Below are 25226 nucleotides of genomic sequence, written 5' to 3'. Positions count from 1 at the left end.
GCACCTGGGAACAGACTGCTGGATGCACCTGGGCCATTGTGAGAGCAAACACACCATGTCCACATGAGGAACAGACTGCTGGATGCACCTGGGCCATTGTGAGAGCAAACACACCATGTCCACATGAGGAAACAGATGGCTGGATGCACCTGGGCCATGGAGAGCAAACACATGTCCACATGAGGAACAGACTGCTGGATGCACCTGGGCCATTGTGAGAGCAACACATGTCCACCATGGCTGTCCACATGAGGAACAGACTGCTGGATGCACCTGGGCCATTGTGAGAGCAAACACACCATGTCCACATGAGGAACAGACTGCTGGATGCACCTGGGCCATTGTGAGAGCAAACACACCATGTCCACATGAGGAACAGACTGCTGGATGCACCTGGGCCATTGTGAGAGCAAACACACCATGTCCACATGAGGAACAGACTGCTGGCATGCACCATGAGGAACCATTGTGAGAGCAAACACACCATGTCCACATGAGGAACAGACTGCTGGATGCACCTGGGCCATTGTGAGCAAACACACCATGTCCACATGAGGAACAGACTGCTGGATGCACCTGGGCCATTGTGAGAGCAAACACACCATGTCCACATGAGGAACAGACTGCTGGATGCACCTGGGCCATTGTGAGAGCAAACACACCATGTCCACATGAGGAACAGACTGCTGGATGCACCTGGGCCATTGTGAGAGCAAACACACCATGTCCACATGAGGAACAGACTGCTGGATGCACCTGGGCCATTGTGAGAGCAAAACTGCACACCATGTCCCATGTCCCTTGAGGAACAGACTGCTGGATGCACCTGGGCCATTGTGAGAGCAAACACACCATGTCCACATGAGGAACAGACTGCTGGATGCACCTGGGCCATTGTGAGAGCAAACACACCATGTCCACATGAGGAACAGACTGCTGGATGCACCTGGGCCATTGTGAGAGCAAACACACCATGTCCACATGAGGAACAGACTGCTGGATGCACCTGGGCCATTGTGAGAGCAAACACACCATGTCCACATGAGGAACAGATGGCTGGATGCACCTGGGCCATTGTGAGAGCAAACACACCATGTCCACATGAGGAACAGACTGCTGGATGCACCTGGGCCATTGTGAGAGCAAACACACCATGTCCACATGAGGAACAGACTGCTGGATGCACCTGGGCCATTGTGAGAGCAAACACACCATGTCCACATGAGGAACAGACTGCTGGATGCACCTGGGCCATTGTGAGAGCAAAACACACCATGTCCACATGAGGAACAGACTGCTGGATGCACCTGGGCCATTGTGAGAGCAAACACACCATGTCCACATGAGGAACAGACTGCTGGATGCACCTGGGCCATTGTGAGCAAACACACCATGTCCACATGAGGAACAGACTGCTGGATGCACCTGGGCCATTGTGAGCAAACACACCATGTCCACATGAGGAACAGACTGCTGGATGCACCTGGGCCATTGTGAGAGCAAACACACCATGTCCACATGAGGAACAGACTGCTGGATGCACCTGGGCCATTGTGAGAGCAAACACACCATGTCCACATGAGGAACAGACTGCTGGATGCACCTGGGCCATTGTGAGAGCAAACACACCATGTCCACATGAGGAACAGACTGGATGCACCTGCACCATGTCCCTTGAAGACAGACTGCTGGATGCACCTGGGGAGCAAACACACCATGTCCACATGAGGAACAGACTGCTGGATGCACCTGGGCCATTGTGAGAGCAAACACACCATGTCCACATGAGGAACAGACTGCTGGATGCACCTGGGCCATTGTGAGAGCAAACACACCATGTCCACATGGTTGTCCCAAAGTGGCACAGCGAGACTCAGCCGATCTAAGGTGTTCTATTTTCAGACATGTGGCTGAGTGGATGCAGTGCTACTCTGATTCAGACATGTGGCTGGACGGATGCAGTGCTACTCTGATTCAGACATGTGGCTGGACGGATGCAGTGCTACTCTGATTCAGACATGTGGCTGGACGGATGCAGTGCTACTCTGATTCAGACATGTGGCTGAGTGGATGCAGTGCTACTCTGATTCAGACATGTGGCTGAGTGGATGCAGTGCTACTCTGATTCAGACATGTGGCTGAGTGGATGCAGTGCTACTCTGATTCAGACATGTGGCTGAGTGGATGCAGTGCTACTCTGATTCAGACATGTGGCTGAGTGGATGCAGTGCTACTCTGATTCAGACATGTAGCTGAGTGGATGCAGTGCTACTCTGATTCAGACATGTAGCTGAGTGGATGCAGTGCTACTCTGATTCAGACATGTGGCTGGACGGATGCAGTGCTACTCTGATTCAGACATGTAGCTGAGTGGATGCAGTGCTACTCTGATTCAGACATGTGGCTGGACGGATGCAGTGGTACTCTGATTCAGACATGAGAATAGCTGACGGAAACACTGACTTAGTTACACTTCATTCCAGATGAGGGAACGTCAGACGGCTACATCACACACACACACACACACACACACACACACACACACACACACACACACACACACACACACACCTCGTAATAATGCTTCTCAACCTGAGGCAACTACCAGCCAGCACCAATTATGCTGTCTGCAGAGCTGAGGAAAGACATTGATCCGTTTATCCGTGATGTGCCTGTGTTTACTCTGCATGACCAGCAACAGTACACACAGACACCTAGAGAAGACCTGAGCAGTCCATCACAGATAACACACACCTAGGGAAGACCTGAGCAGTCCATCACAGATAACACACACCTAGAGAAGACCTGAGCATTCCATCACAGATAACACACACCTAGAGAAGACCTGAGCAGTCCATCACAGATAACACACACCTAGAGAAGACCTGAGCATTCCATCACAGATAACACACACCTAGAGAAGACCTGAGCATTCCATCACAGATAACACACACCTAGAGAAGACCTGAGCAGTCCATCACAGATAACACACACCTAGAGAAGACCTGAGCAGTCCATCACAGATAACACACACCTAGAGAAGACCTGAGCATTCCATCACAGATAACACACACCTAGAGAAGACCTGAGCAGTCCATCACAGATAACACACACCTAGAGAAGACCTGAGCATTCCATCACAGATAACACACACCTAGAGAAGACCTGAGCAGTCCATCACAGATAACACACACCTAGAGAAGACCTGAGCAGTCCATCACAGATAACACACACCTAGAGAAGACCTGAGCAGTCCATCACAGATCACACACACAGAGAGAAGACCTGATCCCAGGTAAGGGATTCATCAATCATGAGGACAATATGATCAGACCACACCCCACTGGAGACAATATGTCCACACCCCACTGGAGACAATATGACCACACCCCACTGGAGACAATATGATGAGACCACACCCCACTGGAGACAATATGACCACACCCCACTGGAGACAATATGACCACACCCCACTGGAGACAATATGATCAGACCCCACTGGAGACAATATGACCACACCCCACTGGAGACAATATGACCACACCCCACTGGAGACAATATGACCACACCCCACTGGAGACAATATGATCAGACCCCACTGGAGACAATATGACCACACCCCACTGGAGACAATATGACCACACCCCACTGGAGACAATATGATGAGACCCCACTGGAGACAATATGACCAGACCCCACTGGAGACAATATGATGAGACCACACCCCACTGGAGACAATATGATGAGACCCCACTGGAGACAATATGATGAGACCACACCCCACTGGAGACAATATGACCAGACCCCACTGGAGACAATATGATGAGACCCCACTGGAGACAATATGACCAGACCCCACTGGAGACAATATGACCAGACCCCACTGGAGACAATATGACCAGACCCCACTGGAGACAATATGACCAGACCCCACTGGAGACAATATGACCAGACCCCACTGGAGACAATATGACCAGACCCCACTGGAGACAATATGACCAGACCCCACTGGAGACAATATGACCAGACCCCACTGGAGACAATATGACCACACCCCACTGGAGACAATATGACCACACCCCACTGGAGACAATATGATGAGACCCCACTGGAGACAATATGACCAGACCCCACTGGAGACAATATGATGAGACCACACCCCACTGGAGACAATATGATGAGACCCCACTGGAGACAATATGATGAGACCCCACTGGAGACAATATGATGAGACCACACCCCACTGGAGACAATATGACCAGACCCCACTGGAGACAATATGATGAGACCCCACTGGAGACAATATGACCAGACCCCACTGGAGACAATATGACCAGACCCCACTGGAGACAATATGACCAGACCCCACTGGAGACAATATGATGAGACCCCACTGGAGACAATATGACCAGACCCCACTGGAGACAATATGACCAGACCCCACTGGAGACAATATGATGAGACCACACCCCACTGGAGACAATATGACCAGACCCCACTGGAGACAATATGATGAGACCACACCCCACTGGAGACAATATGACCAGACCCCACTGGAGACAATATGACCAGACCCCACTGGAGACAATATGATGAGACCCCACTGGAGACAATATGACCACACCCCACTGGAGACAATATGACCACACCCCACTGGAGACAATATGATGAGACCACACCCCACTGGAGACAATATGATGAGACCACACCCCACTGGAGACAATATGATGAGACCACACCCCACTGGAGACAATATGACCACACCCTACTGGAGACAATATGATCAGACCCCACTGGAGACAATATGACCAGACCCCACTGGAGACAATATGATGAGACCACACCCCACTGGAGACAATATGACCACACCCCACTGGAGACAATATGACCACACCCCACTGGAGACAATATGATCAGACCCCACTGGAGACAATATGATGAGACCCCACTGGAGACAATATGACCAGACCCCACTGGAGACAATATGACCAGACCCCACTGGAGACAATATGACCAGACCCCACTGGAGACAATATGACCAGACCCCACTGGAGACAATATGACCAGACCCCACTGGAGACAATATGATGAGACCCCACTGGAGACAATATGATGAGACCCCACTGGAGACAATATGACCAGACCCCACTGGAGACAATATGATGAGACCCCACTGGAGACAATATGACCACACCCCACTGGAGACAATATGATGAGACCACACCCCACTGGAGACAATATGACCACACCCCACTGGAGACAATATGATGAGACCACACCCCACTGGAGACAATTACCACTATCTCTTCCTGATAAAGACAGAGAGGTTAATTACCAGTATCTCTTCCTGATAAAGACAGAGAGGTTCATTACCAGTATCTCTTCCTGATAAAGACAGAGAGGTTAATTACCACTATCTCTTCCTGATAAAGACAGAGGAGATCATTACCACTATCTCTTCCTAATAAAGACAGAGAGGGCCATTACCACGATCTCTTCCTAATTAAGACCAACAATTCATTACCACTATCTCTTCCTGATAAAGAGACAGAGGTTAATTACCAGTATCTCTTCCTGATAAAGACAGAGAGGTCCATTACCACTATCTCTTCCTGATAAAGACAGAGAGGTTAATTACCAGTATCTCTTCCTGATAAAGACAGAGAGGTTAATTACCAGTATCTCTTCCTGATAAAGACAGAGAGGTTAATTACCAGTATCTCTTCCTGATAAAGACAGAGAGGTTCATTACCACTATCTCTTCCTAATAAAGACAGAGGGCCATTACCACTATCTCTTCCTAATAAAGACAGAGAGGTTAATTACCAGTATCTCTTCCTGATAAAGACAGAGAGGTTAATTACCAGTATCTCTTCCTGATAAAGACAGAGAGGTTAATTACCAGTATCTCTTCCTAATAAAGACAGAGGGCCATTACCACTATCTCTTCCTAATAAAGACAGAGAGGTTAATTACCAGTATCTCTTCCTGATAAAGACAGAGAGGGTCATTACCAGTATCTCTTCCCAGGAGCCTTTATAGAAGATGGGACTGTTGACGTTCCAGTAGGCGCACAGACATTCCAAACGGCCCAGCTGGAAACAGAGAGAGGACAGGATGTCAACAGAGAGAGGACAGGAAGTCAACAGAGAGAGGACAGGAAGTCAACAGAGAGAGGACAGGAAGTCAACAGAGAGAGGACAGGAAGTCAACAGAGAGAGGACAGGAAGTCAACAGAGAGAGGACAGGAAGTCAACAGAGAGAGGACAGGAAGTCAACAGAGAGAGGACATGAAGTCAACAGAGAGAGGACAGGAAGTCAACAGAGAGAGGACAGGAAGTCAACAGAGAGAGGACATGAAGTCAACAGAGAGAGGACAGGAAGTCAACAGAGCGAGGACAGGAAGTCAACAGAGCGAGGACAGGAAGTCAACAGAGCGAGGACAGGAAGTCAACAGAGCGAGGACAGGAAGTCAACAGAGCGAGGACAGGAAGTCAACAGAGCGAGGACAGGAAGTCAACAGAGCGAGGACAGGAAGTCAACAGAGCGAGGACAGGAAGTCAACAGAGAGAGGACAGGAAGTCAACAGAGAGAGGACAGGAAGTCAACAGAGAGAGGACAGGAAGTCAACAGAGAGAGGACAGGAAGTCAACAGAGAGAGGACAGGAAGTCAACAGAGAGAGGACAGGAAGTCAACAGAGAGAGGACAGGAAGTCAACAGAGAGAGGACAGGAAGTCAACTGGGCACTGGGTCATATCAACAATGTCACCCCAACGTTACAAATCAACAACATACAGCACAGCTTTGCCCTGAAATCTGTCAGGCCTTCCATGAATGAGCTGTATGAGCTACAGACTGTGTTACCACAGTGGCAGTGTTACCTTGGAGCAGAATGACGAGAGATCACATCAACATGTATTAAATTTAACGCTCCCCCAAACCGGCTGTTACCTTGTAGATGATCCTGGCTGCCTCGTTCAGAATACACGACTTCCAGTTCTCATCGGTCGTCTACAAACAAAATCACAAGACAAAATGAACGAGCAGAATGACTGATATCAGAAAGACTCGTCACATCTTGTCGACCAGTGTGTGTGTGTGTGTGTGTGTACCTGTAGACTCAGCTCAGCCAGGGTGACTCCCATAGAGAGGGGCTGCTGGGGGTCTAATATCTGGAACACACAAACCACAGAGACAATCACACAACTTCCCATAGTGCACTGGGAGACAGGAAGTACTAGGAAAGGATGTGAGGAAATGAGACAAGGAGAGATGACGAAAACAGACAAGAACAGTAAGTGATGGCGGTAACGAGACAAGAGAGAAGAGGTGAGGAAAGGAGACTAGGAGATGAGGTGAGGAAATGAGGAAGGAAAAGAGACAAGGAGAGGAGGTGAGGAGAGGAGTTCAGGAGACAAGGAGAGCCAGTGATGAGAGGAGATGAGGGAAGGAGACAAGGATATGAGGTGAGGAGGAAAAAAAGAGAGGTGAGGAAAGGAGATGAGGAAAGATGAGGAGAGAAGACAATGAAAGGAGGTGAGGAAAGGATATAGGAGGTGAGGAAAGGAGAGAAAGAGATAGGAGGCTGTGAGAGGAGGAGTATTGTCCCCCAGCTCTAGAAACTAACATCGTCCTCATATCTGATATGGATGCTGGTGATCTTGACTTGCAGGTTCTTGATGACTTGCGTGGCCAGCTTCTCAGCAAACGTGTCCTTCTTCTCATCTTTCTGAGGCTTTTCTGAAATGACCAGAACAAGCTACTCAGGCAGCTGATAATGACCAGAACAAGCTACTCAGGCAGCTGATAATGAACAGAACAAGCTACTCAGGCAGCTTTGGAAGATTTAAGATCATGTATTTTGGTCAAAACTACTGTCACAACACACAATCACAGGCAGCTCACAATCACGCAACACACACGTACCCACCTTGTTTGTTTTCATGGCGTTTTAAAGATTTTAGACTCTTAAAGCCTTTTTGTGTTTTTTAATCTTAAATCCATGACAAGCATTAACAGAGGAAGAGGATAAGGAAGAGGAAGAGCTGTTAGTGGAGAGTCAGTGCAACAGTGACATGACAACCAGACATCAGAGCATGCAGAATGGGTTGAAGACAAAGATAACAACAATGACAACCAGACATCAGAGCATGCAGAATGGGTTGAAGACAAAGATAACAACAATGACAACCAGACATCAGAGCATGCAGAATGGGTTGAAGACAAAGATAACAACAGTGACAACCAGACATCAGAGCATGCAGAATGGGTTGAAGACAAAGATAACAACAATGACAACCAGACATCAGAGCATGCAGAATAGGTTGAAGACAAAGAGAACAACAGTGACAACCAGACATCAGAGCATGCAGAATGGGTTGAAGACAAAGAGAACAACAGTGACAACCAGACATCAGAGCATGCAGAATGGGTTGAAGACAAAGAGAACAACAGTGACAACCAGACATCAGAGCATGCAGAATGGGTTGAAGACAAAGATAACAACAATGACAACCAGACATCAGAGCATGCAGAATGGGTTGAAGACAAAGAGAACAACAATGACAACCAGACATCAGAGCATGCAGAATGGGTTGAAGACAAAGATAACAACAATGACAACCAGACATCAGAGCATGCAGAATAGGTTGAAGACAAAGAGAACAACAGTGACAACCAGACATCAGAGCATGCAGAATAGGTTGAAGACCAGAACAACAGTGACAACCAGACATCAGAGCATGCAGAATGGGTTGAAGACAAAGATAACAACAATGACAACCAGACATCAGAGCATGCAGAATAGGTTGAAGACAAAGAGAACAACAGTGACAACCAGACATCAGAGCATGCAGAATGGGTTGAAGACAAAGATAACAACAATGACAACCAGACATCAGAGCATGCAGAATGGGTTGAAGACAAAGATAACAATGACAACCAGACATCAGAGCATGCAGAATGGGTTGAAGACAAAGATAACAACAATGACAACCAGACATCAGAGCATGCAGAATAGGTTGAAGACAAAGAGAACAACAGTGACAACCAGACATCAGAGCATGCAGAATGGGTTGAAGACAAAGATAACAATGACAACCAGACATCAGAGCATGCAGAATGGGTTGAAGACAAAGATAACAACAATGACAACCAGACATCAGAGCATGCAGAATAGGTTGAAGACAAAGAGAACAACAGTGACAACCAGGTTGCCTGACTGGCCCACTACAGAACAGAACCTAATGCCTGGCTGGCCCACTACAGATCAGAACCTAATGCCTGGCTGGCCCACTACAGATCAGAACCTAATGCCTGGCTGGCCCACTACAGAACAGAACCTAATGCCTGGCTGGTCCACTACAGAACAGAACCTAATGCCTGGCTGGTCCACTACAGAACAGAACCTAATGCCTGACTGGTCCACTACAGAACAGAACCTAATGCCTGACTGGTCCACTACAGAACAGAACCTAATGCCTGGCTGGTCCACTACAGAACAGAACCTAATGCCTGACTGGTCCCCTACAGAACAGAACCTAATGCCTGACTGGTACCCTACAGAACAGAACCTAATGCCTGGCTGGTCCACTACAGAACAGAACCTAATGCCTGACTGGTCCCCTACAGAACAGAACCTAATGCCTGACTGGTCCACTACATTATAGAACCTAATGCCTGGCTGGTCCACTACTGAACAGAACCTAATGCCTGGCTGGTCCACTACATTATAGAACCTAATGCCTGGCTGGTCCACTACAGAACAGAACCTAATGCCTGGCTGGTCCACTACAGAACAGAACCTAATGCCTGGCTGGTCCACTACAGAACAGAACCTAATGCCTGGCTGGTCCACTACAGAACAGAACCTAATGCCTGGCTGGTCCACTACAGAACAGAACCTAATGCCTGACTGGTCCACTACAGAACAGAACCTAATGCCTGACTGGTCCACTACAGAACAGAACCTAATGCCTGACTGGTCCACTACAGAACAGAACCTAATGCCTGGCTGGTCCACTACACTACAGAACAGAACCTAATGCCTGGCTGGTCCACTACAGAACAGAACCTAATGCCTGACTGGTCCCCTACAGAACAGAACCTAATGCCTGACTGGTACCCTACAGAACAGAACCTAATGCCTGGCTGGTCCACTACAGAACAGAACCTAATGCCTGACTGGTCCCCTACAGAACAGAACCTAATGCCTGACTGGTCCACTACATTATAGAACCTAATGCCTGGCTGGTCCACTACTGAACAGAACCTAATGCCTGGCTGGTCCACTACATTATAGAACCTAATGCCTGGCTGGTCCACTACAGAACAGAACCTAATGCCTGGCTGGTCCACTACAGAACAGAACCTAATGCCTAGCTGGTCCACTACAGAACAGAACAGAACAGAACCTCATGCCTGGCTGGTCCACTACAGAACAGAACCTAATGCCTAGCTGGTCCACTACAGTATAAAACCTAATACCTGACTGGTCCACTACAGAACAGAACCCAATGCCTGGCTGGTCCACTACATTATAGAACCTAATGCCTGGCTGGTCCACTACATTATAGAACCTAATGCCTGGCTGGTCCACTACAGAACAGAACCTAATGCCTGGCTGGTCCACTACGGAACAGAACAGAACCTCATGCCTGGCTGGTCCACTACAGAACAGAACCTAATGCCTAGCTGGTCCACTACAGAACAGAACAGAACCTCATGCCTGGCTGGTCCACTACAGAACAGAACCTAATGCCTAGCTGGTCCACTACAGTATAAAACCTAATACCTGACTGGTCCACTACAGAACAGAACCCAATGCCTGGCTGGTCCACTACAGAACAGAACCTAATGCCTGGCTGGTCCACTACATTATAGAACCTAATGCCTGGCTGGTCCACTACATTATAGAACCTAATGCCTGGCTGGTCCACTACAGAACAGAACCTAATGCCTGGCTGGTCCACTACAGAACAGAACCTAATGCCTGGCTGGTCCACTACAGAACAGAACCTAATGCCTAGCTGGTCCACTACAGAACAGAACAGAACAGAACCTCATGCCTGGCTGGTCCACTACAGAACAGAACCTAATGCCTAGCTGGTCCACTACAGTATAAAACCTAATACCTGACTGGTCCACTACAGAACAGAACCCAATGCCTGGCTGGTCCACTACATTATAGAACCTAATGCCTGGCTGGTCCACTACATTATAGAACCTAATACCTGACTGGTCCACTACAGAACAGAACCTAATGCCTAGCTGGTCCACTACAGTATAAAACCTAATACCTGACTGGTCCACTACAGAACAGAACCTAATGCCTGACTGGTCCACTACATTATAGAACCTAATGCCTGGCTGGTCCACTACTGAACAGAACCTAATGCCTGGCTGGTCCACTACATTATAGAACCTAATGCCTGGCTGGTCCACTACAGAACAGAACCTAATGCCTGGCTGGTCCACTACAGAACAGAACAGAACCTCATGCCTGGCTGGTCCACTACAGAACAGAACCTAATGCCTAGCTGGTCCACTACAGTATAAAACCTAATACCTGACTGGTCCACTACAGAACAGAACCCAATGCCTGGCTGGTCCACTACATTATAGAACCTAATGCCTGGCTGGTCCACTACATTATAGAACCTAATACCTGACTGGTCCACTACAGAACAGAACCTAATGCCTAGCTGGTCCACTACAGAACAAACCTAATACCTGACTGGTCCACTACAGAACAGAACCTAATGCCTGACTGGTCCACTACATTATAGAACCTAATGCCTGGCTGGTCCACTACTGAACAGAACCTAATGCCTGGCTGGTCCACTACATTATAGAACCTAATGCCTGGCTGGTCCACTACAGAACAGAACCTAATGCCTGGCTGGTCCACTACAGAACAGAACAGAACCTAATGCCTGGCTGGTCCACTACAGAACAGAACCTAATGCCTAGCTGGTCCACTACAGTATAAAACCTAATACCTGACTGGTCCACTACAGAACAGAACCCAATGCCTGGCTGGTCCACTACATTATAGAACCTAATGCCTGGCTGGTCCACTACATTATAGAACCTAATACCTGACTGGTCCACTACAGAACAGAACCTAATGCCTAGCTGGTCCACTACAGTAACAGAACCTAATACCTGACTGGTCCACTACAGAACAGAACCTAATGCCTGACTGGTCCACTACATTATAGAACCTAATGCCTGGCTGGTCCACTACTGAACAGAACCTAATGCCTGGCTGGTCCACTACATTATAGAACCTAATGCCTGGCTGGTCCACTACAGAACAGAACCTAATGCCTGGCTGGTCCACTACAGAACAGAACAGAACCTCATGCCTGGCTGGTCCACTACAGAACAGAACCTAATGCCTAGCTGGTCCACTACAGTATAAAACCTAATACCTGACTGGTCCACTACAGAACAGAACCTAATGCCTGGCTGGTCCACTACAGAACAGAACCTAATGCCTGACTGGTCCACTACAGAACAGAACCTAATGCCTGGCTGGTCCACTACAGAACAGAACCTAATGCCTAGCTGGTCCACTACAGTATAAAACCTAATACCTGACTGGTCCACTACAGAACAGAACCCAATGCCTGGCTGGTCCACTACATTATAGAACCTAATGCCTGGCTGGTCCACTACATTATAGAACCTAATACCTGACTGGTCCACTACAGAACAGAACCTAATGCCTAGCTGGTCCACTACAGTATAAAACCTAATACCTGACTGGTCCACTACAGAACAGAACCTAATGCCTGACTGGTCCACTACATTATAGAACCTAATGCCTGGCTGGTCCACTACTGAACAGAACCTAATGCCTGGCTGGTCCACTACATTATAGAACCTAATGCCTGGCTGGTCCACTACAGAACAGAACCTAATGCCTGGCTGGTCCACTACAGAACAGAACAGAACCTCATGCCTGGCTGGTCCACTACAGAACAGAACCTAATGCCTAGCTGGTCCACTACAGTATAAAACCTAATACCTGACTGGTCCACTACAGAACAGAACCTAATGCCTGGCTGGTCCACTACAGAACAGAACCTAATGCCTGACTGGTCCACTACAGAACAGAACCTAATGCCTGACTGGTCCACTACAGAACAGAACCTAATGCCTGGCTGGTCCACTACAGAACAGAACCTAATGCCTGGCTGGTCCACTACAGAACAGAACCTAATGCCTGACTGGTCCACTACAGAACAGAACCTAATGCCTGGCTGGTCCACTACAGAACAGAACCTAATGCCTGACTGGTCCGCTACAGAACAGAACCTAATGCCTGACTGGTCCACTACAGAACAGAACCTAATGCCTGACTGGTCCACTACAGAACAGAACCTAATGCCTGACTGGTCCACTACAGAACAGAACCTAATGCCTGACTGGTCCACTACAGAACAGAACCTAATGCCTGGCTGGTCCACTACAGAACAGAACCTAATGCCTAGCTGGTCCACTACAGAACAGAACCTAATGCCTGGCTGGTCCACTACAGAACAGAACCTAATGCCTGGCTGGTCCACTACAGAACAGAACCTAATGCCTGGCTGGTCCACTACAGAACAGAACCTAATGCCTGGCTGGTCCACTACAGAACAGAACCTACCATGCTGAGGCTCCTTATACACAACACTTTCCAGATTAAACAGCAGCTCCCGTCTGAGAGTCTACGTGTCCCGTGAGGTGAGCAGCACAAGGTAGAGAGAGAGAGCAGTGGTCAGACTAGATACACCATTAGCAGGACAAGGTAGAGAGAGAGAGAGCAGTGGTCAGACTAGATACACCATCAGCAGGACAAGGTAGAGAGAGAGAGCAGTGGTCAGACTAGATACACCATCAGCAGGACAAGGTAGAGAGAGAGAGCAGTGGTCAGACTAGATACACCATCAGCAGGACAAGGTAGAGAGAGAGAGCAGTGGTCAGACTAGATACACCATCAGCAGGACAAGGTAGAGAGAGAGAGCAGTGGTCAGACTAAATCAGACTGTCACACTGTGATGTCAGTCTACTAGTTTAACTCCTGTCTCCTCACCTCTGTGATGTCAGTCCACTAGTTTAACTCCTGTCTCCTCACCTCTGTGATGTCAGTCTACTAGTTTAACTCCTGTCTCCTCACCTCTGTGATGTCAGTCCACTAGTTTAACTCCTGTCTCCTCACCTCTGTGATGTCAGTCCACTAGTTTAACTCCTGTCTCCTCACCTCTGTGATGTCAGTCCACTAGTTTAACTCCTCACCTCTGCGAGCAGCCATCAGTAGCGCCTCCTCAATGCGCTGCAGCTCCTTCTGCTTGGCCTCCTGCTGGTAACGCTCCTCCTTCGCGGCGTCATACTTTATCGCTTTGAAACACACCACGGGGACATAGTTAATAAACACAACGGGTGTTGGAATTACAATATTCAGAGCTTCTGGTGATGTTTGGTACTTAAATCACTTTGAACAAGACAACATGGTTTCATAGTGGATACACAGAACAAGACAACATGGTTTCATAGTGGATACATATAGAACAAGACAACATGGTTTCATAGTGGATACATATAGAACAAGACAACATGGTTTCATAGTGGATACATATAGAACAAGACAATATGGTTTCATAGTGGATACATATAGAACAAGACAACATGGTTTCATAGTGGATACACATAGAACAAGACAACATGGTTTCATAGTGGATACACATAGAACAAGACAACATGGTTTCATAGTGGATACATATAGAACAAGACAACATGGTTTCATAGTGGATACATATAGAACAAGACAACATGGTTTCATAGTGGATACATATAGAACAAGACAACATGGTTTCATAGTGGATACATATAGAACAAGACAACATGGTTTCATAGTGGATACATATAGTTCTGTTGGTTTTCATACACTTTCTTTCATTGTCAAGAAACCAAAGGCACAATCCCAGTCATATTAGCAGCCCATGATAGTTGTTGATAATCCCAGTCATATTAACAACCCATGCTAGTTGTTGATAATCCCAGTCATATTAACAACCCATGCTAGTTGTTGATAATCCTAGTCATATTAACAACCCATGCTAGTTGTTGATAATCCCAGTCATATTAACAACCCATGCTAGTTGTTGATAATCCCAGTCATATTAACAACCCATGCTAGTTGTTGATAATCCCAGTCATATTAACAACCCATGCTAGTTGTTGATAATCCCAGTCATATTAACAACCCATGCTAGTTGTTGATAATCCCAGTCATATTAACAACCCATGCTAGTTGTTGATAATCCCAGTCATATTAACAACCCATGATAGTTGTTGATAATCCCAGTCATATTAACAACCCATGCTAGTTGTTGATAATCCCAGTCATATTAACAACCCATGATAGTTGTTGATAATCCCAGTCATATTAACAACCCATGATAGTTGTTGATAATCCCAGTCATATTAACAACCCATGATAGTTGTTGATAATCCCAGTCATATTAACAACCCATGCTAGTTGTTGATAATCCCAGTCATATTAACAACCCATGCTAGTTGTTGATAATCCCAGTCATATTAACAACCCATGCTAGTTGTTGATAATCCCAGTCATATTAACAACCCATGCTAGTTGTTGATAATCCCAGTCATATTAACAACCCATGCTAGTTGTTGATAATCCCAGTCATGTTAACAACCCATGCTAGTTGTTGATAATCCCAGTCATATTAACAACCCATGCTAGTTGTTGATAATCCCAGTCATATTAACAACCCATGCTAGTTGTTGATAATCCCAGTCATATTAACAACCCATGCTAGTTGTTGATAATCCCAGTCATATTAACAACCCATGATAGTTGTTGATAATCCCAGTCATATTAACAACCCATGATAGTTGTTGATAATCCCAGTCATATTAACAACCCATGCTAGTTGTTGATAATCCCAGTCATATTAACAACCCATGATAGTTGTTGATAATCCCAGTCATATTAACAACCCATGATAGTTGTTGATAATCCCAGTCATTATAACAACCCATGATAGTTGTTGATAATCCCAGTCATATTAACAACCCATGCTAGTTGTTGATAATCCCAGTCATATTAACAACCCATGCTAGTTGTTGATAATCCCAGTCATTATAACAACCCATGCTAGTTGTTGATAATCCCAGTCATATTAACAACCCATGATAGTTGTTGATAATCCCAGTCATGATCCCAGCATTTTAAACCAAAACGTTCTGGTTTGTTCCCATCAGCCGTATTAATTGACCCAGTGTTTAACCTCCACTACACTACTTTGAAATGCATTGTGGGGATTAAGGAGTGTACGGTATACAGCCACAACGACACCACTGCTGAGTCTGTATGCTAATCACAACATTAATATATGTTTGCTTACTGCTTGACCATCTATAGGCCAACGCCACCAATTACACAGTAAAGGAAACCCCCCCACAAGGAGAATAGTGTTATGAATAGTAGGAATATTGAAACAGTCCCTCCCTCCCTCTCCCCTAGTGTTATGAATATTGAAACTGTCCCTCTCTCCTAGTGTTATGTAGGAGCCCGACTGCCTTCAGGACCGTGTTCGTGTCCATGGATAACTCAAGGTCTTTGTGTCCAGTGGTTGCCTAGCAGCAGAGGTGTTTTTATCTAGATGTGTCAGCCAAACAGATTAATAATCACATCTAAAAACACACAGTACAGGACGAAGGGCTGGGCATTACATGGTCTTATTAAAGAATCTAAAACACACAGTACAGGATGAAGGGCTGGGCAACACATAGTCTTATTAAAGAATCTAAAACACACAGTACAGGATGAAGGGCTGGGCAATACATGGTCTTATTAAATAATCTAAAACACACAGTACAGGATGAAGGGCTGGGCAATACATGGTCTTATTAAATAATCTAAAACACACAGTACAGGATGAAGGGCTGGGCAATACATGGTCTTATTAAAGAATCTTATGTAAATGTAGTTCATTGAATGTGAAATGACACTGGAACCTCCATTCAACAAATGAATAACCTTCTTGATGAACGGAAACGACCGGAATGTTATTTTTCATGACTCAAAACAAGACACATTGGGAAAGAAAACATTACATTTTTAAAACTTGCAAAAAGAAGACTTGTGTTTCAGACAGAAGTATAGACCCCATAACCAACCAAGGATATAAAACACCTGTTAGTATATTGGAGCTGGTGGTTAATGGAAGTCTAGACCCCATAACCAACCAAGGATGTAAAACACCTGTTAGTGGATTGGAGCTAGTGGTTAATGGAAGTCTAGACCCCATAACCAACCAAGGATGTAAAACACCTGTTAGTATATTGGAGCTGGTGGTTAATGGAAGTCTAGACCCCATAACCAACCAAGGATGTAAAACACTATCTGTCTGTTAGTAGATTGGAGCTGGTGGTTAATGGAAGTATAGACCCCATAACCAACCAAGGATATAAAACACCTGTTAGTAGATTGGAGCTGGTGTTTAATGGAAGTATAGACCCCATAACCAACCAAGGATATAAAACACCTGTTAGTAGATTGGAGCTGGTGTTTAATGGAAATATAGACCCCATAACCAAACAAGGATGTAAAACACCTGTTAGTAGATTGGAGCTGGTGTTTAATGGAAGTCTAGACCCCATAACCAACCAAGGATATAAAACACCATCTGTCTGTTAGTAGATTGGAGCTGGTGGTTAATGGAAGTCTAGACCCCATAACCAACCAAGGATGTAAAACACCTGTTAGTATATTGGAGCTGGTGGTTAATGGAAGTCTAGACCCCATAACCAACCAAGGATATAAAACACTATCTGTCTGTTAGTAGATTGGAGCTGGTGGTTAATGGAAGTCTAGACCCCATAACCAACCAAGGATGTAAAACACCTGTTAGTATATTGGAGCTGGTGGTTAATGGAAGTCTAGACCCCATAACCAACCAAGGATATAAAACACCTGTTAGTAGATTGGAGCTGGTGGTTAATGGAAGTATAGACCCCATAACCAACCAATGATGTAAAACACTATCTGTCTGTTAGTAGATTGGAGCTGGCGGTTAATGGAAGTATAGACCCCATAACCAACCGAAGATATAAAACACTATCTGTCTGTTAGTAGATTGGAGCTGGTGGTTAATGGAAGTCTAGACCCCATAACCAACCAAGGATGTAAAACACCTGTTAGTATATTGGAGCTGGTGGTTAATGGAAGTCTAGACCCCATAACCAACCAAGGATATAAAACACCTGTTAGTAGATTGGAGCTGGTGGTTAATGGAAATATAGACCCCATAACCAACCAAGGATGTAAAACACCTGTTAGTAGATTGGAGCTGGTGTTTAATGGAGGTATAGACCCCATAACCAACCAAGGATATAAAACACCTGTTAGTGGATTGGAGCTAGTGGTTAATGGAAGTATAGACCCCATAACCAACCAAGGATATAAAACACCTGTTAGTAGATTGGAGCTGGTGGTTAATGGAAGTATAGACCCCATAACCAACCAAGGATATAAAACACCTGTTAGTAGATTGGAGCTGGTGGTTAATGGAAGTATAGACCCCATAACCAACCAAGGATATAAAACACCTGTTAGTGGATTGGAGCTAGTGGTTAATGGAAGTATAGACCCCATAACCAACCAAGGATATAAAACACCTGTTAGTAGATTGGAGCTGGTGTTTAATGGAAGTCTAGACCCCATAACCAACCAAGGATATAAAACACTATCTGTCTGTTAGTAGATTGGAGCTGGTGGTTAATGGAAGTCTAGACCCCATAACCAACCAAGGATGTAAAACACTATCTGTCTGTTAGTAGATTGGAGCTGGTGTTTAATGGAAGTCCACAAATCAGAGGGACAGATAATGACTTAAAGGGCATATACAGGTACCGTAATACTGTCATTGTGTCAGTATTCAGTATTCAGCTATTCATTTTATTTTAAATCAAAATGTGTTCTCAAGACAAAACCTTGTTTAACTGTCATTGTGTCAGTATCTGACTTAACTATTAATGTGTTCTCAAGACAAAACCTTGTTTAACTGTCATTGTGTCAGTATCTGACTTAACTATTCATGTGTTATATAATAATATAATAATAATAATGTATGCCATTTAGCAGACACTTTTATCCAAAGCGACTTACAGTCATGTGTGCACACATTCTACGTATGGGTGGTCCCGGGGATCGAACCCACTACCCTGGCGTTACAAGCGCCATGCTCTACCAACTGAGCTACAGAAGGACCATGTGTTCTCAAGATAAAACCTTGTTTACCATTGTGTTAGACTTAACTATCTCCCAAGACAAAACCTTAATCGAAAACAGGTCCCAAGACAAAACCTTACCATCCCCCCCAAACAAAACAGTCTGGAGAAGCTCAGAAGATTCCAGAATAAAACCCACAATACAAACCATTCTAATACTACACTACTAACAGTACCAGTGTTGAATCATCAAGCTGAAACGACTAGTGAGTATAGTCTCTGGTTCTGGGGAGATACTGGTTGTGGAGGGTTTTATTTCCAGCCCCTCACTAAGACACCAAATTTAAATAAATCAAATGAAGGTATTTCAGTCCGGGCCATGATTCGCTGATTCAGTTTTGTTACTGCAGGGCTGGAACAAAAGCCTGCACACCCAGACTCTCTCTCGGACAGCAGTTGGAGAACCCAGTGTTAAACAAAGGAGAAAGAGTACATTCACAGAGTCCAGAGAAACAAAGGAGAAAGAGGACATTCACAGAGTCCAGAGAAACAAAGGAGAAAGAGGACATTCACAGAGTCCAGAGAAACAAAGGAGAAAGAGGACATTCACAGAGTCCAGAGAAACAAAGGAGAAAGAGGACATTCACAGAGTCCAGAGAAACAAAGGAGAAAGAGGACATTCACAGAGTCCAGAGAAACAAAGGAGAAAGAGGACATTCACAGAGTCCAGAGAAACAAAGGAGAAAGAGGACATTCACAGAGTCCAGAGAAACAAAGGAGAAAGAGTACATTCACAGAGTCCAGAGAAACAAAGGAGAAAGAGTACATTCACAGAGTCCAGAGAAACAAAGGAGAAAGAGTACATTCACAGAGTCCAGAGAAACAAAGGAGAAAGAGGACATTCAGAGTCCAGAGAAACAAAGGAGAAAGAGGACATTCAGAGTCCAGAGAAACAAAGGAGAAAGAGGACATTCACAGAGTCCAGAGAAACAAAGGAGAAAGAGGACATTCACAGAGTCCAGAGAGACAAAGGAGAAAGAGGACATTCAGAGTCCAGAGAGACAAAGGAGAAAGAGGACATTCACAGAGTCCAGAGAGAGACTTGATTGGTCTCAGTTCACCACCCTGAACCCAGACTGGAGAAACTGGAGGATCCTCTTACCATTGTATGGACATGTACGTAACTGAGACACAGCTGAAACACAGATAGCGCCATTGAAATAGATCTTCCTAAGGAGTGTTGATGGCTGGAGGCCACTGTAACTCATTCTAGTACAGGACATTATTACAGTGGCATTAACAGTCATCATGACAGTGTTTAGTGGCATAACAGTCTACAGGACAGTATTACAAGTCTTCTAATCAAGTGTCACAAATCTTAAAGAATGTTGTTATGAATCGATTCATGACACTGGCATGTAAGGGCTAGATGTAGGCCAACACTAAATCATTTGGGATTCATCTGGATTCATCTGGATTCATCTGGAATCTTTTAGAATCTTTTAGAATCTTTTAGAATCTTTTAGAATCTTTTAGAATCATTTAGAATCATTTAGAATCATTTGGAATCATTTGGAATCATTTGGAATCATTTGGAATCATTTAGAGCCATAGAACACAAAGATAGAGGGTATAAATGGTTCCTTACTTGCTCCAGGAACCACCAGCAGATAGAGACCATCTAACGTTGCAACTACAGCATCATTGTACAAGTTCTTCCAAGGGATCTTCAATGTCAGTTTTCCTGAAAAACAACAAGATCCTCAAGTCAATGGGAAGTCAAGAGGATACAATAATATCATTGGAGTTATTTAATAACCTTACCTCATGGTGTTCTGTATGATCTAACTACAATAATATCTGAGTTATTTAATAACCTTACCTCATGGTATTCTGTATGATCTAACTACAATAATATCTGAGTTATTTAATAACCTTACCTCATGGTGTTCTGTATGATCTAACTACAATAACCTTACCTCATGGTATTCTGTATGATCTAACTACAATAACCTTACCTCATGGTGTTCTGTATGATCTAACTACAATAATATCTGAGTTATTTAATAACCTTACCTCATGGTGTTCTGTATGATCTAACTACAATAATATCTGAGTTATTTAATAACCTTACCTCATGGTGTTCTGTATGATCTAACTACAATAATATCTGAGTTATTTAATAACCTTACCTCATGGTGTTCTGTATGATCTAACTACAATAACCTTACCTTATGGTATTCTGTATGATCTAACTACAATAACCTTACCTCATGGTATTCTGTATGATCTAACTACAATAACCTTACCTCATGGTATTCTGTATTCTGTATGGTATTCTAACTACATTAACATCTAATGAACATGCTTCCTCTATTCCTCTGGAGAAAACAACAGACCATTCTGAGAGAGATGAAAACATGATGTTGGCCCGTACTCTGGTCTGATTAGAGGAGTGGCAAGTCATTCAGGTCAATATCAAGAAGAGAATCATATCGGTCACATCCCTATTGGGATGAAACTACTCAGGGTATTCTTCTGAAATCAACAGGAGGGGGGGGGGGTCATCCTCACAAGGAACTACTGGCTTCTGAAATCAACAGGAGGGGATGATCCAACTACAATAACCTTACCTCATGGTATTATGTATGATCTAACTACAATAACCTTACCTCATGGGGGACATCCTCACAAGGAACTACTACTTCCTTCTGAAATCAACTGGAGGGGAGGGGGGAGATCCTCAATACAAGGAACTACTTCCTTCTGAAATCAACTGGAGGGGAGGGGGGATCCTCACAAGGAACTACTTCCTTCTGAAATCAACTGGAGGGGGGGGGGGGATCCTCACAAGGAACTACTTCCTTCTGAAATCAACAGGATGGGAGGGGGTCATGCGCCTCGGTTAAGATGCATTGGTGTGGACATCCTCACAAGGAACAACTTCCTTCTGAAATCAACAGGAGGTGAGGGGGGGGGTCATACGTCTCAGTTAAGATGCATTGGTGTGGACATCCTCATAGGGAACAACTGGTACAACATGGGACAAGTGATACAAGTCAAAACTGTTCGCTGCTCTGGCCCCCCCAATGGTGGAACAAACTCCCTCACGACGCCAGGACAGCGGAGTCAATCACCACCTTCCGGAGACACCTGAAACCCCACCTCTTTAAGGAATACCTAGGATAGGATAAGTATTCCCTCTCACCCCCCCTTTAAGATTTAGATGCACTATTGTAAAGTGACTGTTCCACTGGATGTCATAAGGTGAATGCACCAATTTGTAAGTCGCTCTGGATAAGAGCGTCTGCTAAATGACTTAAATGTAATGTAAATGTAATACAACTCCGGTCTTGAAGAGACAGTGGTCCAATTCCTTACTTTGTTGACCGCAACCAGATCACATGTTGATGATGTTAATCTAGCTAGTAGGAGATATACAGGCACCACTCTGCGCGCAGGCACCACTCTGCGCGCAGGCACCACTCTGCGCGCAGGCACCACTCTGCGCGCAGGCACCACTCTGCGCGCAGGCACCACTCTGCGCGCAGGCACCACTCTGCGCGCAGGCACCACTCTGCGCGCAGGCACCACTCTGCGCGCAGACAATACACAATATTAGACCTCTGTCTGGGACACACACACTCACAGCCGAGGTACACCCAATATGGCCGCTGGTCAGCTCAATACACAACATTAGACCTCTGTCTGGGACACACACACACACTCATGGCCGAGATACACCCAATATGGACGCTGGTCAGCTCAATACACAACATTAGACCTCTGTCTGGGACACACACACACACACACACACTCACGGCCGAGGTACACCCAATATGGACGCTGGTCAGCTCCACCCACCAAGACAAGTTTCCTGGAATTGGGAAAATCCCCATTCTAGTCATTCTATATCTATGGAACCGAGAATCTACTCACAGCACGTCTCCCATTAGAGCTCATTAACATCTCCTCAAAACACAACATTAGACCTCTGTCTGGGGGGGGGGACAAAGACAAGGGCAGAGTTGAACATTCTCTTAGAGTAGCCTATTTAGGTAATTTAATCTATAGGGCCTGGGTCCATCCTTTACTCATGTGATGTTTAAAAACGAGCCAAAAAGGCTAAATCTATCCTAAAAAGTTACTATACAGGACCTGGAACAACACTACAACAATGCAGTGAGGATACAGCCTCTGGAGGGTTATATCCTTCCTGTTTGGACCTAACAACAACAACATCTATAAGGGTTGTAATGCAGTGAGGATACAGCCTCTGGAGGGTTATATCCTTCCTGTTTGGACCTAACAACAACATCTATAAGGGTTGTAATGCAGTGAGGATACAGCCTCTGGAGGGTTATATCCTTCCTGTTTGGACCTAACAACAACATCTATAAGGGTTGTAATGCAGTGAGGATACAGCCTCTAGTGGGTTATATCCTTCCTGTTTGGACCTAACAACAACAACATCTATAAGGGTTGTAATGCAGTGAGGATACAGCCTCTAGTGGGTTATATCCTTCCTGTTTGGACCTAACAACAACAACATCTATAAGGGTTGTAATGCAGTGAGGATACAGCCTCTGGTGGGCTTCGATGACAGAGAGAACAGATGTGTTCTCATCATAGACCGTCTCATCCAGAATGAGAGGAATGACCTCTGATTACAGAGTAACCTGTTAACTAGTTATATTCTTCACATATAGTTTACATGGTAGAGTAACCTGTTAACTAGCTCTGTTCTACACATCTAGTTTACAGGTTAGAGTAACCTGTTAACTAGCTCTGTTCTTCACATCTAGTTTACAGGGTAACCTGTTAACTAGCTCTGTTCTATACATCTAGTTTACAGGGTAGAGTAACCTGTTAACTAGCTCTATTCTACACATCTAGTTCACAGGGTAACCTGTTAACTAGCTCTATTCTACACATCTAGTTTACAGAGTAACCTGTTAACTAACTCTATTATTCACTAGTTTACAGGGTAACCTGTTAACTAACTCTATTATTCACTAGTTTACAGGGTAACCTGTTAACTAGCTCTATTCTACACATCTAGTTTACAGGGTAACCTGTTAACTAGCTCTATTCAACACATCTAGTTTACAGGGTAACCTGTTAACTAGCTCTATTCTACACATCTAGTTTACCGAGTAACCTGTTAACTAGCTCTATTCTACACATCTAGTTTACCGAGTAACCTGTTAACTAGCTCTATTCTACACATCTAGTTTACAGGGTAACCTGTTAACTAGCTCTATTCTACACCTAGTTTACAGAGTAACCTGTTAACTAGCTCTATTCTACACATCTAGTTTACAGGGTAGAGTAACCTGTTAACTAGCTCTATTCTACACATCTAGTTTACAGAGTAACCTGTTAACTAGCTCTGTTCTACACTAGTTTACAGGGTAGAGTAACCTGTTAACTAGCTCTATTCTACACATCTAGTTTACAGGGTAGAGTAACCTGTTAACTAGCTCTATTCTACACATCTAGTTTACAGGGTAACCTGTTAACTAGCTCTATTCTACACATCTAGTTTACAGGGTAACCTGTTAACTAGCTCTATTCTACACATCTAGTTTACAGGGTAACCTGTTAACTAGCTCTGTTCTACACTAGTTTACAGGGTAGAGTAACCTGTTAACTAGCTCTATTCTACACATCTAGTTTACAGGGTAGAGTAACCTGTTAACTAGCTCTATTCTACACATCTAGTTTACAGGGTAGAGTAACCTGTTAACTAGCTCTATTCTACACATCTAGTTTACAGGGTAGAGTAACCTGTTAACTAGCTCTATTCTACACATCTAGTTTACAGGGTAGAGTAACCTGTTAACTAGCTCTATTCTACACATCTAGTTTACAGGGTAGAGTAACCTGTTAACTAGCTCTATTCTACACATCTAGTTTACAGGGTAGAGTAACCTGTTAACTAGCTCTATTCTACACATCTAGTTTACATGGTAAC

The 25226-nt window shown here is 44.9% G+C and overlaps 1 protein-coding gene across 1 annotated transcript in view; it reads right to left on the bottom strand.

Annotated features, from left to right (window-relative positions):
* Window positions 1-114: 114 nt before the first annotated feature.
* LOC124024212 (vacuolar protein sorting-associated protein 13C-like) overlaps window positions 115-25226 on the bottom strand; it is a gene marked incomplete at its 3' end in the record, with an annotated part of 45431 nt that continues 20319 nt past the window's right edge. The window contains exons 4-12 of the mRNA XM_046338211.1: window positions 20898-20993; window positions 20412-20444; window positions 14288-14389; window positions 7629-7741; window positions 7114-7173; window positions 6953-7012; window positions 5977-6095; window positions 1630-1698; window positions 115-273 (exon numbers count right to left, since the gene is read on the bottom strand). Of these exons, the coding sequence (XP_046194167.1) occupies window positions 115-273; window positions 1630-1698; window positions 5977-6095; window positions 6953-7012; window positions 7114-7173; window positions 7629-7741; window positions 14288-14389; window positions 20412-20444; window positions 20898-20993 (811 nt within the window). The remainder of the gene's footprint in view (window positions 274-1629; window positions 1699-5976; window positions 6096-6952; window positions 7013-7113; window positions 7174-7628; window positions 7742-14287; window positions 14390-20411; window positions 20445-20897; window positions 20994-25226) is intronic.

The sequence above is a fragment of the Oncorhynchus gorbuscha genome, unplaced genomic scaffold, assembly GCF_021184085.1.
Source record: "Oncorhynchus gorbuscha isolate QuinsamMale2020 ecotype Even-year unplaced genomic scaffold, OgorEven_v1.0 Un_scaffold_1789, whole genome shotgun sequence".
Taxonomy (NCBI): domain Eukaryota; kingdom Metazoa; phylum Chordata; class Actinopteri; order Salmoniformes; family Salmonidae; genus Oncorhynchus; species Oncorhynchus gorbuscha.
This window is presented reverse-complemented; position numbering and strand designations above follow the sequence as displayed.